General features: G+C 36.0%; 1 protein-coding gene across 2 annotated transcripts; it reads left to right on the top strand.

Moving 5' to 3' along the window:
- Positions 1–447: 447 nt before the first annotated feature.
- Positions 448–14914, top strand: LOC107678854 (Golgi-associated PDZ and coiled-coil motif-containing protein-like). Of its 2 annotated transcripts, XM_016474279.1 has the most exons (9): positions 448–1010; positions 4919–5083; positions 6945–6968; positions 9778–9953; positions 10066–10231; positions 11196–11291; positions 11407–11571; positions 12572–12746; positions 13904–14914. In XM_016474279.1, the coding sequence occupies exons 1-9, from the start codon at positions 741–743 to the stop codon at positions 14020–14022; spliced, it is 1356 nt and encodes a 451-aa protein (XP_016329765.1). In that variant the 5' UTR covers positions 448–740; the 3' UTR covers positions 14023–14914. The 2 variants fall into 2 exon arrangements, with proteins under 2 accessions (XP_016329765.1, XP_016329766.1); XM_016474280.1 differs by lacking the exon at positions 6945–6968.
- The last annotated feature ends 1371 nt before the right edge of the window (positions 14915–16285 follow it).

Raw genomic sequence — 16285 nt, 5'->3', positions numbered from 1 at the left:
GAGAATGAACAAATCACAGATTCTTGATTTTATTGCATTTTACAAAATGTCCCAACTTCTCTGGAATTGGGGCTGTAAAACCTATACATGCTTGGTATATATATATATATATGTATATATGCAGTGTTGGGGGTATTTTATTTTAAAAACAAACAAGCAAGCCCAGTCCAGATTTTAAAAGTAACGCAAAAGTAACGTAACGCATTACTTTCCATATAAAATAACTAAGTAACGTAATTAGTTACTTTTTTTATGGAGTAACGCAATATTGTAATGCATTACTTTTAAAAGTAACTTTCCCCAACACTGTATATATGTATATACATACATACATTATAAACCAAGCATGTATAGGTTTTATTAACACTTGCAAATATATTACACAGTTCAACAACTAATAAAATGATAATAATCGTATTTATATTATGACACAGAGGGTGTATCTGCTGTAAATTCCCACGAACTGGCACTCAGTAATCGAAGCGCTCGTCTATCGACTGCCTTGCTCATTGAAGGGCCCCATCGTGTGGCAGACCAAACTAATCGATCCACGCTTGACTTGTTCGCTCTCGGATTTCCTGGTCAGATGAGAGCACGGAAAACACGCCAACAAAACACCACTCTCACTTTCTATCACATCAGAAGTCTGCTGTTAATATAACTTAATCGGCCAGTGATCGCACCGAGTAAAGGACTACATTTCAGGTTATCTGTGTGTTCTTCTTGTATCCGTGTTAAAGATGTCTGCATCCGCTGGCGGTGTTGTATCCCCGGGCTCGGCCCTCTCTCCCAGTCCCGGCTCCGGTATGTCCATGTTCCGATGGCTGGAGGTGCTGGAGAAGGAGTTTGACAAGGCGTTTGTGGATGTGGATCTGTTGCTGGGAGAGATCGACCCGGACCAGGCTGATATCACATATGAGGGCCGTCAGAAGATGACCAGCCTCAGCTCATGTTTTGCTCAGCTGTGTCATAAATCCCAAACCATCTTTCAGCTCAACCACAAACTAGAGGTGAGGAAAATAGATGGATATTCTTCTACAAAGTCTCTAGACAAAGTTGTTGTTCTTTTGTTTACTGACATTGAACTTACTTTGTGCGTTGTCTTGTGAACGTTTCTATCTGAATGTTTGGGACTGAATAACTAGTATTTATTGTCTGAATAGATAATATGGCTGTTAGTCTTTAATAACTGATTTTTATTTTGTTTTACAAAAATAGAATATGGATAGGTTATGAATGTTGTTATGAATATTCAGCTAAAAGTTGTATTGCAATCTACACTAACAAAAAAATACTATGTAAACGTATATAGCATTGGCGCATAAATTAAGCATTTATTCCCATATATTTGGTACTTTTTCAAATGCTCGGGGTTCCCATGGTCTTAGAAAACTTGGAAATGTCAGGAAGTTTTTGAAGTGTAGTTTCCAATCCTGTTAAAGTCATGGATTTTTTTTAATTATTATTATTTTTTTTTTGTGAATTGCAATACTGCAACACGTCATTGGCTATAAATTGTTCTTTTTGAGTGCGAAATCAATGAAAAAAAACAACCAAAACCTTTATTCTGTAATCAAGAATTCCTAGAAAAATCCTTTTCAATAAGGGATGGGAACCCTGAAATTAAAACTGCTCTATAATGTTGAAATAGTATAGATGGCAACAATGCATCATTTGCATTCTGAATTATTAATTTGAATCCTGCTGTTCTGTTTCAATAATGTTATTGGTGCTTAAACATGAGCTTTTCATTCCACGTAGCACAACTTAAAAGATTACTCTAAATTAGAGACGTAATTAGAGTGCGGTGCTTTTGGTCAATAAGTAAGGCCTACAGTAAAGTTAATCTGGTTATTATCGCACAATAAACCCAACATGGTGATCAGAACCCCTACGCAAAGTCATGATGGACATGAGTCTTGGTCATATTCAGAGCAAAAGTTTCACATTTGAATAGGTCACATTTGGAAAATGAGCTTCTTTGTATTGCCAAAATAAACTGTATTGGCTGAAAATTGTTATCAGATTAACTCATGTCACTGAATGGCCTATTTTCACTTCAAACTACTTGTCACTTCATGTAGGCTGTCTGATAAATAATGCATATGTGCATTTGTCATTTTGTTCTTTCATTTTTCTCGGGACACACAAACAGCTGCATAAACAAACATAAAAAGTTCTCAGTTTGGAAGCAGATTTCTTCATCCACTGGAAATGCTTTGCATATGGTGCAAACCGAGTAGTCACAAAACTATATAAAAACCTGTTAGACCTGCTTAGCCAGCCAATGCCAGACACTGGTCATTCTTCTGTTTAAACGGACTGCAGTGCATCACATACATGATCCCTTAACTTTAACAGTATTAAGTATTGTTGCTGTTGAGCTCCGCTGTCTTTTCTGTCACACAGTCTGGATAATTGGCATCTTGTCTGTGTATTGGCAGATTCAGGTTTTTCAGGAGACCAGCTCGGGTACTCTGCTTTTCCCACCACTTTTCAAATCTGTTAATGGCTCTTTATCAAAGCTCACAGTCCAATTTGAAAAGCAGTATTATCTTCCACATGGGTTATTAATCAAAATAACAGGTTCTTAAGTACACTGACTCACTGGTATAGCTGGCAATTGTGTGGGAGGCTGGATTTCTTTCTGAAAAGGTAGTTTAGCAGGTGAGGAGGTCGCGCATACACCCACCTCTTCACTGGCGCTGCTGAGCAGAGCAGATTAACACACAGCTTGATAAAAACTCCCTGCTGCACAAGATGAGGGTTGGATGTGACAGTGAAGATTACAGCTTCCTGTCCTTAAAAAGGTACTGTGGCGGTACTATTGCACAATGAAGGTATACTATTTCGATGGCACTTCAAATAATGCCATGGTATTAACATGATACTTGTCCAAAACCCTTAGCATTGGGGTCCAAAAAAAAAACATTGTAGTACCATAGTACGTCTTTGTTAGTAAATACACCAACATTATGACTTACAGTCAGCATTAAACTGATCATTTCATTTCATTTGCGTAATGTGATGCATTGCAAAGAAACTTCATATTTAATGGGGATGGTTGATTAGTCATCCAATTTATTACATTATTTCTTATATTTTTGTAGTTTCAAATTATGTTTTAAGTGGAGGTGCTTTAATTAGCTTGCAACATGGTAACACCATAGTACATCTTCGTTAGTAAATATACCATTACTACTTATAGTCAGCATGAAGCTGCATTGTCAAACCATTCATTTTGCATAATGTAATGCATTGCCGAAAGAAACAGGATTTGTCATGAAGAAAGAAAAATAGGGTTCATTTTGATTTCATGCTGACTTAAAAATCTACTCCTGTGATGAGGTGCTTTAATTAGCTTGCAACATGGTAACACCATAGTACATCTTCGTTAGTAAATATACCATTACTACTTATAGTCAGCATGAAGCTGCATTGTCAAACCATTCATTTTGCGTAATGTAATGCATTGCCGAAAGAAACAGGATTTGTCATGAAGAAAGTAAATAGGGTTCAATTTGATTTCATGCTGACTTAAAAATCTACTCCTGTGATGTCATTTTCCGAAGGATCCACCCAAATATTTGTACCAAACACCCTCTCTGAGGGCTGCCACTGTATGAAAAGTCTTGGCCTGAAACAATAAGGCATTTTTCTCTAGTTTTAGGGTGCATCGCACACACTGAACTCCTTTGAGGTATTTTGGTGCCATCGCTTTGTGTCAGATTCAGTTACATTGTTAATTTAAGGGAAGATATTTGGTTTTGCTAGTAGAAGTGTTGTTAAAGAGTATATAGCATTTTAAAGTAGACTGTCACTTTTTATTGGGAGGGGCTGCAGTGGGAATCTTAAGTATTCAGTGTGGCTGATGGTGTTGGGTTCAGATTCACCACTCTCGCTGTACTTGTTTCAGAACGACTCCTGACAGATAAATGAACCTTCTCTGCTGTGTTACTGCTGAATATGAGAGTCCCTCAGCTAACCTTGGCTATCCAGCTGAGATTAGGCACATAAATAAATGAGTAGTTTTTCTACGAGAGGACTTTTATATCGGTCCTTGACGCAGCTTGCCTTCCTAAGAGGCTGAGATGCTGGAGGATTGAGCTGCTTTCTAATTCTGCGGGGCCTTCTGATGGGGGACGGGATGTCATTATTCACCACGGCTGTGGTTGTTAATGAGTGTGTCAGATGAGAGTATGCTCTTCTGAAGGGAAGCGGAAACATTAGGAAGAGGAAGAGGAAATTTAAAACGATAGTTCACCCAAAAATCTAAATTCTCATTAATTACTCACCCTCATGTCGTTCCAAACCCGCAAGACCTACGTTCATTTTTGGAACACAAATTAAGATATTTTTGATGAAATCTGAGAGCTTTCTGACCCTGCATAGACAGTAATGCAACTGAAACGTTCAAGGTCCAGAAACATAGTGAGGACATTGTTAAAATAGTCCATGTGACATCAGTTAAACCATAAATTGCTGTTTATGCAGGGTCAGGAAGCTCTCGGATTTCATCAAAAATATCTTAATTTGTGTTCCAAAGATGAGCGAAGGTCTTATGTGTTTGGAAAGACATGAGGGTGAGTAATTAATGACAGAATTTTCATTTCTGGGTGAACTATCGCTTTAAATTTCCTTTAAAAAAAAAAAAGAAGCTTGTTTATGTTTAGGATAAACGTAGGATGAATTCAATGTGACATGGTCTTGTAAAGTTTTTTTGGCATATCTGACTCAAATCCATTGTTATTTGTGGTTTGAACAGGAAAAAACTTTTTACAAATCCAACTTTCATACATGGTTTGAAATCCAATTTTTCTAATGAAATCCAAAAAGATTGGATTTCAAGTAGTTTCTTTTATACTCTCTCTCTGTGTGTGTGTGTGTGTGTGTGTGTGTGTGTGCACACGCGCTTCAGGCTCAGCTGGTGGACCTGCGGTCGGAGCTGACAGATGTCCAGGCAGAGAAGGCTGTGGTGGAGAAGGAGGTTCATGAACAACTTCTTCAACTCCATGCCATGCAGCTCAAACTCCAAGCCAAAGGTGGACAGGCGGTCGACTCTGACTCCATCAAGGACAGGATGGTGGGCACAGCACCAGATTCCTACAAATGTAGCAGAACCAAGGCTAGGTTTAAATCTAGATGAGTTATTGAAAATTGGCTTGTAGGACACCTAGTTTAATATGTTAGCATAAAGGCCATCAACTCATTATGTGGTCAAAAGTATGTGGACACCTGATCACAGAAGATCTCATTCCAAAACTGTGGTAATTAATGTGAAAGTGGAACCGTTATAATGGCCTTCACTCTTTTGGGAAAGCTTTTCATTTGATGTGACACTGATAAAAGTGTCAGGCCTTGAAGTAATGTTAGACTAACTATTTGAGTGGGATTTCGAGCAGGCTGATCAAGTTATTCCAGACCCATCTAAAAAGGATTGCTAGATGAACCAGCAGCCTGCTTTGCATGCAGGACTATTGCCATGGCGTTTGGCAAACAAACCATAGACTATCATTGTGTGCTGTAGGTTTAGTCTTCCATCTCTGGAACTTTGATTCCAAGAGAAAACCATCCCTGTGTGTGAATCCATGTTACACAGTATGCAAATAGCAGATAAGCTGATAACTATTTTCTTGTTACAACCAACAACCATTCTATAAGATTTTGTCTAAATAAATTACAAATAAAACCATAAAAGCTAACCTAACTGAATGAAAAATTATTATTAAAATATTATTGATAATTTAAAAACTATTTAAATTTAGAGTTTTGAGCATATTAATTTAGCTAAAGATTACATTTAACAGTGTTACTAAGTTATTAGTGTTTTTAAATATTCAATTGAGTGTTAGGTAAAGGTAATCGAAATGTAAAAATGGTAAAATGAACATGCACAATTAAATATCCAATATTAAGTATTGGTCAAACATTTGGGGTTGGTAAGATTTCTAAAAACATTTTTGAAAGAAGTCTCTTATGCTCACCAAGTTTGCATTTATTTGCTTAAAAATACAGTAAAAATAGTAATATTGTGTAAATATTATTGCAATTAAAAAAAAACATGATACATTTTTTTTTAGGATTATTTGATGAATAGGAAGTTCAAAAGAATAGATTTTATTTGAAATGGGAATCTTTTGTAACATTGTCTTTAAAGGGTTAGTTCACCCAAAAATGAAAATTAGGCTGCGTATTCGTCTGAAAGAAGTAAGTCATATACACCTAGGATGCCTCGGGGGTGAGTAAAACGCAGCCTAATTTTCTTTTTTGGGTGAACTAACCCTTTAATGTTACTTTTGATTAATTTATTGTGTCCTTGCTAAATAAAAGTATTACTGGAAAAACTACAACAACAACAACAACAACAAAAAACACTATTTAAAAACCTTCCAGCTAAAGCCGATGTTGCTTTCAGAGGCCGTTTATAAGTCAACAGTGAGTGTTGAAGCTGCAGACAATGTTTGTGCACTTAACGCTTCAGAACTCACTCTCCTGTTCTGTGAGCTTCTGTGGGTGACCTGCTATCACTCCTAGACTTTTTCACTTCACTGTAGCATAACTTAGAGTAGCCAAGGGCACAAATCTGACAAACCTACTACAGAGATTACATGTCTGCAGGGATTACATGGCTGTATGCTTCAGTTTATCCAGCCATCATTAACGGTGTGGCTGGAATAGCTCAGTCCACTAATTAGTACATGTGTCTACATACTTTTGACTGTGTAGCGTAGCTGTTTCATTTGATGGTGTCGTAATAGCAGTATCTTTGCATAATCAGCTGTAATGAACACTAACAGGCTCTGGTTGGGTTGGCACTCTGCTCTGTGTCTTCCTGACTTAACCCTAATGATGTAAGGATGAACGTTGATGCTTCTGTAACCGTCCTTTCTGTTTAACCCTGTCTCTCTAACCTTTGACCCTCTGTTTTTCTTCTCAATCTTAAGCCTGTTCCCTCATTGGAGGACAAGGTAAGTTTTGCATTGTTTTGAGTCCGTGTGTGTCCTGTCTAACTCCACTTTTTCCCTCTGTTAATGCTGCTGCTGTCTGTTTTAACCATCCCTAGTAAAGAACTAGGTTCTTTTTGTGTACTAGTAGATTAACTGCTAGAGGTGAGTGATATATTGGTAGCCGATACATTAGTCACTTAAACCTTGGAAAATTGAACCTACTGATGGGGTTATAATGAAAAAGTAAAAGAATCTGTATCGGCCACCATATGCTATTAAGGTGTGGTCATTTACTGGTGTTGGGTGAAATTTTGTGCGCGTTATCCAGTATTTTAAATCCACATTATCATGAATTTTGCTTGAGAACAAAACTGTTCCTTCACAGATTTTGCTCAGATTCATCACATTGACCAAGAGAAAGCTGCTTTGTTTGAAAATGACTCACTAAACTTTTGACAATAGACCTTTTATGTCTGTGAAATTTCACCGAAATATCGCTAACGTGACCGCACCGTTAATCATTGATACAAGCCGATCGATATCAGCCCTGAAGTTCAATATTGGTACATAGCTAATGCTAGATGTGTCTTTTTTCACTCCAGGGGTTGTAACAAATGAAGAGATGCCATTCAAGTGGCTTCATTTCACACTACTGGTAAACTTGTAGTAGAGGTGGGCGATAGGACCAAAATCTTAATATCACGATACGAGTCATTTTATTTTACGATAATGATATATATCATGATGTAGTTATTTTTTATTGAAATAAGGACAAAATTTTTGATACCATAGAAATTTCAGAATTGTTGTCACCAGTGTCAATTAGGGCTGTCAAAAAAAAATTCGAATTTCGAATATTCGTCGCATTTAAAATAAAAATCCACATTTTAGGTGTGCGTCAGGCTGCCTTATCAGTGGCCCACGAAATGTGACGACGACGACGTAAGTGTCATTGCATTTTAATGTTTTTGTTAGCCTGTCCATTTGAACCCACTAGATGCGGCGCTGCTACGTTGTTCATTCAAAATATTGCGGAAAAAGAGAACATCAATGCGGAGAAGATGTTGTTTACGTCAAAACTGAAACCAAGGCGTTCACACAGAACGCATATTTATCACATTTTCTAGAGGGACATCTATCAGCACTCGTGTCTCGCACAAGAGAGCCGCATGTTTAGAAAGGCATTTAAAATTAATGCAAGTTCAACTTTTAAAAAACATGTCTCAAGACTTTATGGCGGTTTTCCCCATCCCACTGCATCTCAAGCTTTTAAATGAAGAAAGTACTCTTTGTGATTGGTTTTCAGGCCTTTGTATTAAACTATACATGCATGATGCTGTTTTGTTTCTAATTGTTTAAGCAACTTTATTCATTATATACGGTTTATAAACATTATTTTAAACATTATGCATTTTTTCAAAGATAGTCGTGTTATTTTATTATGCTTTATTTTGCTGGATGCGCCCTCTTGTGGCCTTGAGAGAAGCCAAAAGCTTTTTTTCCCCCTAACTGAAATTATGCCTTTTAAATTAGAATATAATTCGAATATTGATAATATCTAAGTAAAAAATTTGAATTTAGTTTTTCATCCATTTTGACAGCCCTAGTGTCAATATGACAAAATAAAATAATACTAGCCTGAAAAAACAAACAAACAACAACCTCAAGCTCACTGACGACAAGTAAACATTCAGCGATTAAATAAGAAACTAATTACAAGCAATAGGACAAAAAACTACAGTAGAACAAATAAAGAAATTCTACATATATTGTATAAAGTAATCGAATGTATAAAAACACTGCATATTCTGCACTGTGTAAATTAAATATATATTTCTTCTTATTAAAGTTACAAAAGTGATTTAGTCAAGAGCAGTGAGAGATGTTCTCTCTTTTGTTGTTTGATTAACATAAGCAGAACTATTAGACTGCTGTCACTTTAAGAGCTGCCCGGATCCAATATACTGTTACACGCGTTTTCTTTCTCAGCTTTTTGCTTTCACTTAAGACCTAAATTACTGTGTACGAGGATAATTGCAAAGACGGTCATTTTGACACATACAAGTGTGTGTATTTAACTGTTCAAGGTGACAAAAGCGGCAAAAATAAATCCCGTGCTGCATGATTGCGCAGTCTTCACATGCGCGCGTAATGCATATAGCGAAATGAGTTCTCTTTCGCTGCTGATTGTGTTTCAAAGGCTTAAAATCACTCGTTTCAAAAGTTTCGCAATGCTTAAAAATGTGCGCAAATGATAACGGTTTTCTTGACCATGTGGCACAGCAATGTCATGTGAGCGTGTAACCACGATAGAGACGATAGTTCAAAATCTCTACCTTCTTCTTGACAAATTTAAACCGGTAATCGTGTCTATCGGTATATCGCCCACCCCCAACTTGTAGTAATTATGATGTTAAATCTACATTTCTTCAAAAACATCAAAGTAGGCACACCACAGCTCCAGAGATAGAGAAGTATTTAATTATGTTCTCACCACAGGTGACGTTTCGAGCTTAAACGCTCTTCATCAAATCTACATTTGTTACAATTCTATAGTATGTGCGCACACATTTAGTGGTATGTTTAAGCTAGAGTGGTTGTTTGTCCTGCGATCTCACCTCACTTGTCATATGCACTGTTGTGAAGTTGTAGTTTTTGTGGTGACGTAGGTCTTCTGTTTCTTGTCCTATTGGGCAGCACATTAGAAAGGCTGTTAATGACAGAGATTTGATGTGACTGTTATTAACAGACTTGCATCAGTATGCATACATGGTCAGAGGTTTGGCGCACAACTGCTCACCTCGTGACTTTGTTTGATTACATGTCACAGGAGAAGGAACTGGAGGCCAGTAAGAAAGAAAAAGTGAAGGAGGCCAAGTTGGAGGCAGAGGTGAAGATGTTGAAGAAAGAGAACGAGGCCCTCCGCAGGCACATTGCGGTACTACAGGCTGAGGTGTACGGAGCCAGACTGGCAGCCAAGTATCTGGACAAAGAGCTGGCTGGGAGGTAAGAGCATTATGTGGGATTCATGTGGCGATTTCTTCCATACAAAGAGCCAAGATTGGCACAGAGTTCTGGGAGTCAGTATAAACCTGAATGCGCTTTTCGTTGTATTCAGGGTGCAGCAGATCCAGTTGCTCGGGCGAGACATGAAAGGACCAGCTCATGACAAGCTGTGGAACCAGCTTGAAGCTGAGATTCACCTGCACCGCCACAAAACAGTGATCCGAGCCTGCAGGGGGCGCAATGATCCCAAAAAACCCTTGCTATCACCTGTGGGGCATGTAAGATAGCACATTCAGTTCATTTACTTGGTAAACGCTTGGTAAAACTGCATGCAGAAGGTGAACTAATATCCTTGAGATATATCAGAGTAAAATCTGACAAAACAAGCGAATGATGTGCCTTAAGGAAATTTCACCCCAAAGTCAAAATCAGAAGTTAAAAATGTAATTTCTTATAGCTGCTGTTTATTTATTGTCAACTAAAAGTAAAACCTAATTCATTACTTCAAATAAAAAACTAAATAAAACAAAACTTACAAAAATTAAAACATTTTATTTCAGCTAGATGCCGTCAACATTTTTTATTTTATTTTAGTTTACGAAGTACTAAAATAACTTAAAACAAAATTACAAAAACCTTAACTAAAGTTAAAATGAAAATATAAAATAATAATACAAAATATAGTAGTATATTAATGAAACTAAAATATATATATTTTTTTTAATAAGAAATAAAATTTTGCATTAAACAACTAACAGTTTAATTAAATTTAATCTTAAAAATTAAATGTTAAGCCCATTTTTTTCTGCACTGACATTTAAGAATCTTTAAAAATATATTTAAATGTCCATATTTACTTATTTATATATTTAAATTAAATATATTTTAGATATATTAAATATAAAATTAAGATTTGTTATATTTAAAAATTAATATTGACTTAAATATTAGTCTTTAAAATGATGTTGTTTTAATATACTTTAAATATATTAAATATATTATATAATGCCAGTCACAAGAATCAGATTTTTCCACAGTACAGCTGGCTACTATAAATATGAAAATAACTTAGACAATAAAAATAAAGACAATATAATAGTCTATGAAACAAGCTTAATTATTTATATGCACTATAAATAATTATATAAATAAATATAGTAGTTTGTTTGATTTTGTGGTGAACTATGACAATTTTCATGTGATTCACCCTTGATTATGTCCTCTCTACGTTTACCTCTGCAGGACACAGATTCTCTGAAAAAGACTCAGGGAGTCGGCCCTATACGTAAAGTGGTTTTGACCAAAGAAGATAATGAAGGCCTTGGCATCTCCATTACTGTGAGTTCAACCTTTGATTTTATATGCAGGCTAATTCATCTGGTTTCAGTGGATGAATCGCTGTATGTTCCAATATCAAAGTCCTGATTTGATGTTTGCATTGGAATTAATACAGGGCGGGAAAGAGCACGGCGTTCCCATCCTCATCTCTGAAATCCACCCCACCCAGCCTGCAGAGCGCTGCGGAGGACTGCATGTGGGAGATGCCATCTTAGCCGTCAACAACATCAACCTGAGAGATGCAAAGCACAAAGAGGCCGTCACCATCCTCTCACAGCAGGTGAGAGACATGCACGGTTCAGTTTGCAGCCCGGCGAGGGGGCTGTCAGATCAGGCTTAGCGTGTGACCTATAACTTATTATTAGAACCATGTTTCAATCCCATTCTAACACCTGCAGAGAACCTCCCAAAGGTTAAGATGCCCTTTAATTGGGTTAGTAGGGCTGCACGATTAATCACATTCGATTATGAACGCGATATTGCGTAGCTTGTCAGCGAACTACGGCTCTGTGTAGTAAATGCCGCTCCATTTGAAAAAAGGTGATGGACATTTACTACTAATCACAGAACCGGCTTTACTGACGAGACACGCGTGACAATCGCATGCGATTAATCGTGCAGCCCTACTTGTGAGGTGTAATGACTAACGGTTTGAAGAGAACATACCTGTTAATGGAATTGTTCACCCAAAAATTGTCATTTCCTCACCCTCATGTTGTTCCAAACCCATCTGACTTCTTTTCTGGTGAACACAACAGGTGGGCGCTCTTTTCAATTTCATAAAAGCAAATGAGGACTTGGTCTGTCAGGCTCAGAAATGACAAAATGCATCATAGATGAATCAGAAGTGGTTTATGTGACACATGCGCAAGTCTTCTGACGTCATATGATAGGGCTGTCAAAATGGCTGAAAAACTAAATTCGAATTTTGCACTTAAATATTATCAGTATTCGAATTATATTCGAATTTAAAAGGCATAATTTCAGTTAGGGGGAAACACGCTTTTGGTTTCAGTTTTGACGTAAACAAGATCTTCTCTGCACTGATGTTCTCGTTTTCCGCAAACCAAAATTTTTTACGCACACCTAAAATTCGATTTTTATTTTAAATTCAATGTATATTCGTAATTCGACTTTTTATTTGACCGCCCTATCATACGATAGCTCTGTGTGAGCAACCAAAGGTTATATTTACCTCGCATAACAAACAGGACTGACATTTATACACGCACCCACACTTCCAGACATTCACACAGTTTTTTTTTGTTGTTGTTCTGCAGAGGGGAGAAATTGAGTTTGAGGTGGTTTACGTGGCTCCAGAGGTGGACTCTGACGATGAGAACGTGGAGTATGAAGATGACAGCGGACACCGCTACCGTCTGTACCTGGACGAGCTGGAGGAGGGATCAGAAGCCAGTCACAATAATGGCACTGCCGACCCCGCTTCCCTACAAGGCAAGTGCACTGAATGAATTCATTTTCTTCCAATCAACAAACAGTTTTTACAGCATTTATTAATCTGTGTAAACTTATAAATATATTGTTGTTCATTCTTTATTTGTTGATAATATATTACTATTGCATTGTAATTGATTTAATAAATTTAGTTATTTATCTTTGATGCTAAGGCAGTAAATATGAATATGAATAAATAACATAATAAAAGTAATAAATATGAATAATCTATGCAAAGTTATAAATATGCCATTGTTCTATATCAGCTTATACTCTTGTTCATTGTCTATTCATGGTTGTTCATAACGCATTAATGTTGTATTGTAAGTTTTCATTAATTTTATTTTTTATTTTTGATGCAGGCAATAAGACATAAATATGAATGAATTGATAGATAATGTAATAAATAAAATATTGCTAAATAATGATATTAAAGTTGGTTTAAAACACAACTTGAAACATTAAAAATGTATTAGTAAAAAGTAATATTAACCCTATAGCATTAAAAAGGCTATAAACGTCTAAAACTTACATCAAATTATAATCTTAAAAATTCACACTACTGTTTAAAAGTTTGTTTTTGAAAGAAGTATCTTATGCTCAACAAGGCTGCATTTATTACAAAAATATAGTGAAACAGTAATATTGTTTTGAATATTTTAATAAAACCGTAATATTGTGAAATATTTGTATAATTCAATTTTTTTTTTTTTTCTATTTTAGTATGTCTCAAAATGTAATTTATTCCTGTGATGCAAAGCTGAATTTTCAGCATCATTACAGCATCATCATCACTTGATCCTTCAGAAATCATTCTAATATGCTGCTCAAGAAACATTAATGTTGAAAACAGCTGCACTGCTTAATATTTTTGTGGAAAATGTGATACATTTTTAGTATTCTTTGATGAATAGAAAGTTTAAAATAACAGCATTCATAAATATCTTTACTGTTACTTTTGATCAATTTAATAAAAGTATACATTTCTTTTAAAAACAAACAAACAAACTTACTGACCCAAAACTATGCACAGTACTGTCTGTAATGATATCATTATAGCCTATGCAGCCATTTAATCATAAAAGCCAAAGGCTAATGGTTTAAAGAAAATTGTGAAGTTTATCCAAACTGACTAACCGTTTTCTTTCTCCTTACAGCTGTAGGGAAGCACTTAGTGAACAACAGAACAGAGAATGGAGATGCTGCCTTGTCCAGTGAAAGTCCTTCAGACGACAAGACCTCCAAGACAGCAGAGTCTGCAGAGAGTTCCTCCTAGATCTCCAGACTTCCAGAAGGATCCTGGAGACGAGAAGAGAGAGGAGCATCAGGCGAAGAGATGGAGACCAGAAAGAGATTAAGACTGCACATGTATAATATGTAACATACCAGATTCTTCTTGTTTTATGCCGTTTGGAGAACAGACTGCTTCGACGTCCACTGGAGAAACACTGAGGGAAGAGGACATACTGTTACTCAGTGGCCACAAAGGATTGTTTGCATATGTACGTCACCATCACTTGAGGGGACAAAATGAATATTTACGTAGATGAGTAAAGGGATTGGATAAGAGTTTTGATTCTTGACTTCCTCTTTTGTGTAACCCTCTGTAGGTGAGCTGAAAATGAGCTCAAATGTAGGGCTTCTACTTGAATGATTCACACTTCTTCTCTTGTACTGAAGTAGATGGATATAGCAATGAGTTACTGTTTGCTCAAAATGTGTGCACATTGTTTTTAACTTCTCTGTTTTAGCTTAGTGTGATCCTGTCCTGCTCCAAAGCAAAGGCAAAGAGGATGATGCTACTTCCTGTTTTGCACACAGGATGGTCAGTAGGTGACGGGGACAGAAATGATACAGCGTGATTTACTAACAGTGCACATCCATGTGCTTTAATTTCTTTGCTTACAAGAACAGAAGTGGAGAGGTGCCATTTAGGTGATCTAGAATTAATTTTGGGGTGACTTTCATAGAAGAGCTATCCAGCTCATATTTTACCCTAAAGGCATATACAGTATCTCACAGAAGTGAGTACACCCCTCACATTTTTGTAAATATTTTATTATATCTTTTCATGTGACAGCACTAAAGAAATGACACTTGCGAGTAGCGAGTGTACAGCTTGTATAACAGTGTAAATTTGCTGTCCCCTCAAAATAACTCAACACACAGCCATTAATGTCTAAACCGCTGGCCACAAAAGTGAGTACACCCCTAAGTGAAAATGTCCAAATTGGGCCCAAAGTGTCAACATTTTGTGTGGCCACCATTATTTTCCAGCACTGCCTTAACCCTCTTGGGCATGGAGTTCACCAGAGCTTCACAGGTTGCCACTGGAGTCCTCTTCCAGATGTTAGAGACCTTGCACTCCTCCACCTTCCGTTTGAGGATGCCCCACAGATGCTCAACTGGGTTTAGGTCTGGAGACATGCTTGGCCAATCCATCACCATATATATATATATATATATATATATATATACACATATATATAAATATATATATACACACACACACACACACATATATACATTTTTTTTAACATTTCTGTGACATTATTTTTAAAATAATTAACCCCCCCCTCCCAAAATCTCATCATTGTAACGTTAATTTGTTTTGTATTTCAAATTAAGGATAAACATTACTCAAATGTACAATGACAACTCAGTTTTAAATATTTATTTAAACTAACAAATTTATACACACCCACACAATTTTATTTTAATTGGAATATTAAATACTGAAAAGTGAAATTTGTAAGGTTAGTGTGCTTATTTTTATTTCTCATGAAAATAATGGCACAATGCAAAATATTAACAATAATAATTAATGGTACTAAATAATTTTATGTATTTTAAAAATAATTAACCTATTTTTATTTGTATTTTCAGGACAATTACAAAAAATTCTTTAAAAAAAAATTAAACAATTTTTTTTTACACAAAATCCTCATTGCAGCATGCTATTTTATATTTAATTAAATTCATTACAAAAATATATGTTACTGGCAATTGAATAATAAATACAAATAAATAATATTTTTCATGACAATGATGTCACAATGTAAAATAAAAAAATAGTAATAATTATTGTTCCTAAAATTAAACACAATGATTTTTAAATTTAAATTTTTATTTTTAATTTAATTTATTTTAGGGTGAGATGTGACCCATACATTTCTTGACAGCTTTCATGATATCCACCCTTACATACCTGTCAAGGTATCTTTAAACATCTTTACTGAACAATGTCCATCTAGTGCCATTGAACCTACTGTATTAACAGTGTCTTTGGAAAAGATACTGATATTAGCTTGTTAGGGAAGTGAACTTGCATTTTTACACAGCAATGTAGCATAGCGTATTTAATCCAAGCCATTTTACTCTTTATATTCTGTGAAAAAAACACAAAAGTGAACAGAAATTTAGGATGAGGATTCTCAACAACTACCTTGCCCAATTCAGTCTCTGTAGAGTCGGCTGTAGTGCCTCAAAATCTGAATTGTAAGATCATTACTGTATTGATCACCAGAAGAGTTGCCTAT

The sequence above is a fragment of the Sinocyclocheilus anshuiensis genome, unplaced genomic scaffold (assembly GCF_001515605.1).
Source record: "Sinocyclocheilus anshuiensis isolate Anshui unplaced genomic scaffold, SAMN03320099.WGS_v1.1 scaffold1049, whole genome shotgun sequence".
NCBI classification, from domain to species: domain Eukaryota; kingdom Metazoa; phylum Chordata; class Actinopteri; order Cypriniformes; family Cyprinidae; genus Sinocyclocheilus; species Sinocyclocheilus anshuiensis.
This window is presented reverse-complemented; position numbering and strand designations above follow the sequence as displayed.

Excerpts from the sequence above, each read along its gene's own strand:
- LOC107678854 (XM_016474279.1), top strand. The coding sequence starts at position 741 with ATGTCTGCATCCGCTGGCGGTGTTGTATCCCCGGGCTCGGCCCTCTCT. Across the intron at positions 10,232-11,195 it reads TGCTATCACCTGTGGGGCAT|GACACAGATTCTCTGAAAAA; the intron begins GTAAGATAGCAC and ends TTACCTCTGCAG. Across the intron at positions 12,747-13,903 it reads CGACCCCGCTTCCCTACAAG|CTGTAGGGAAGCACTTAGTG; the intron begins GCAAGTGCACTG and ends TTCTCCTTACAG.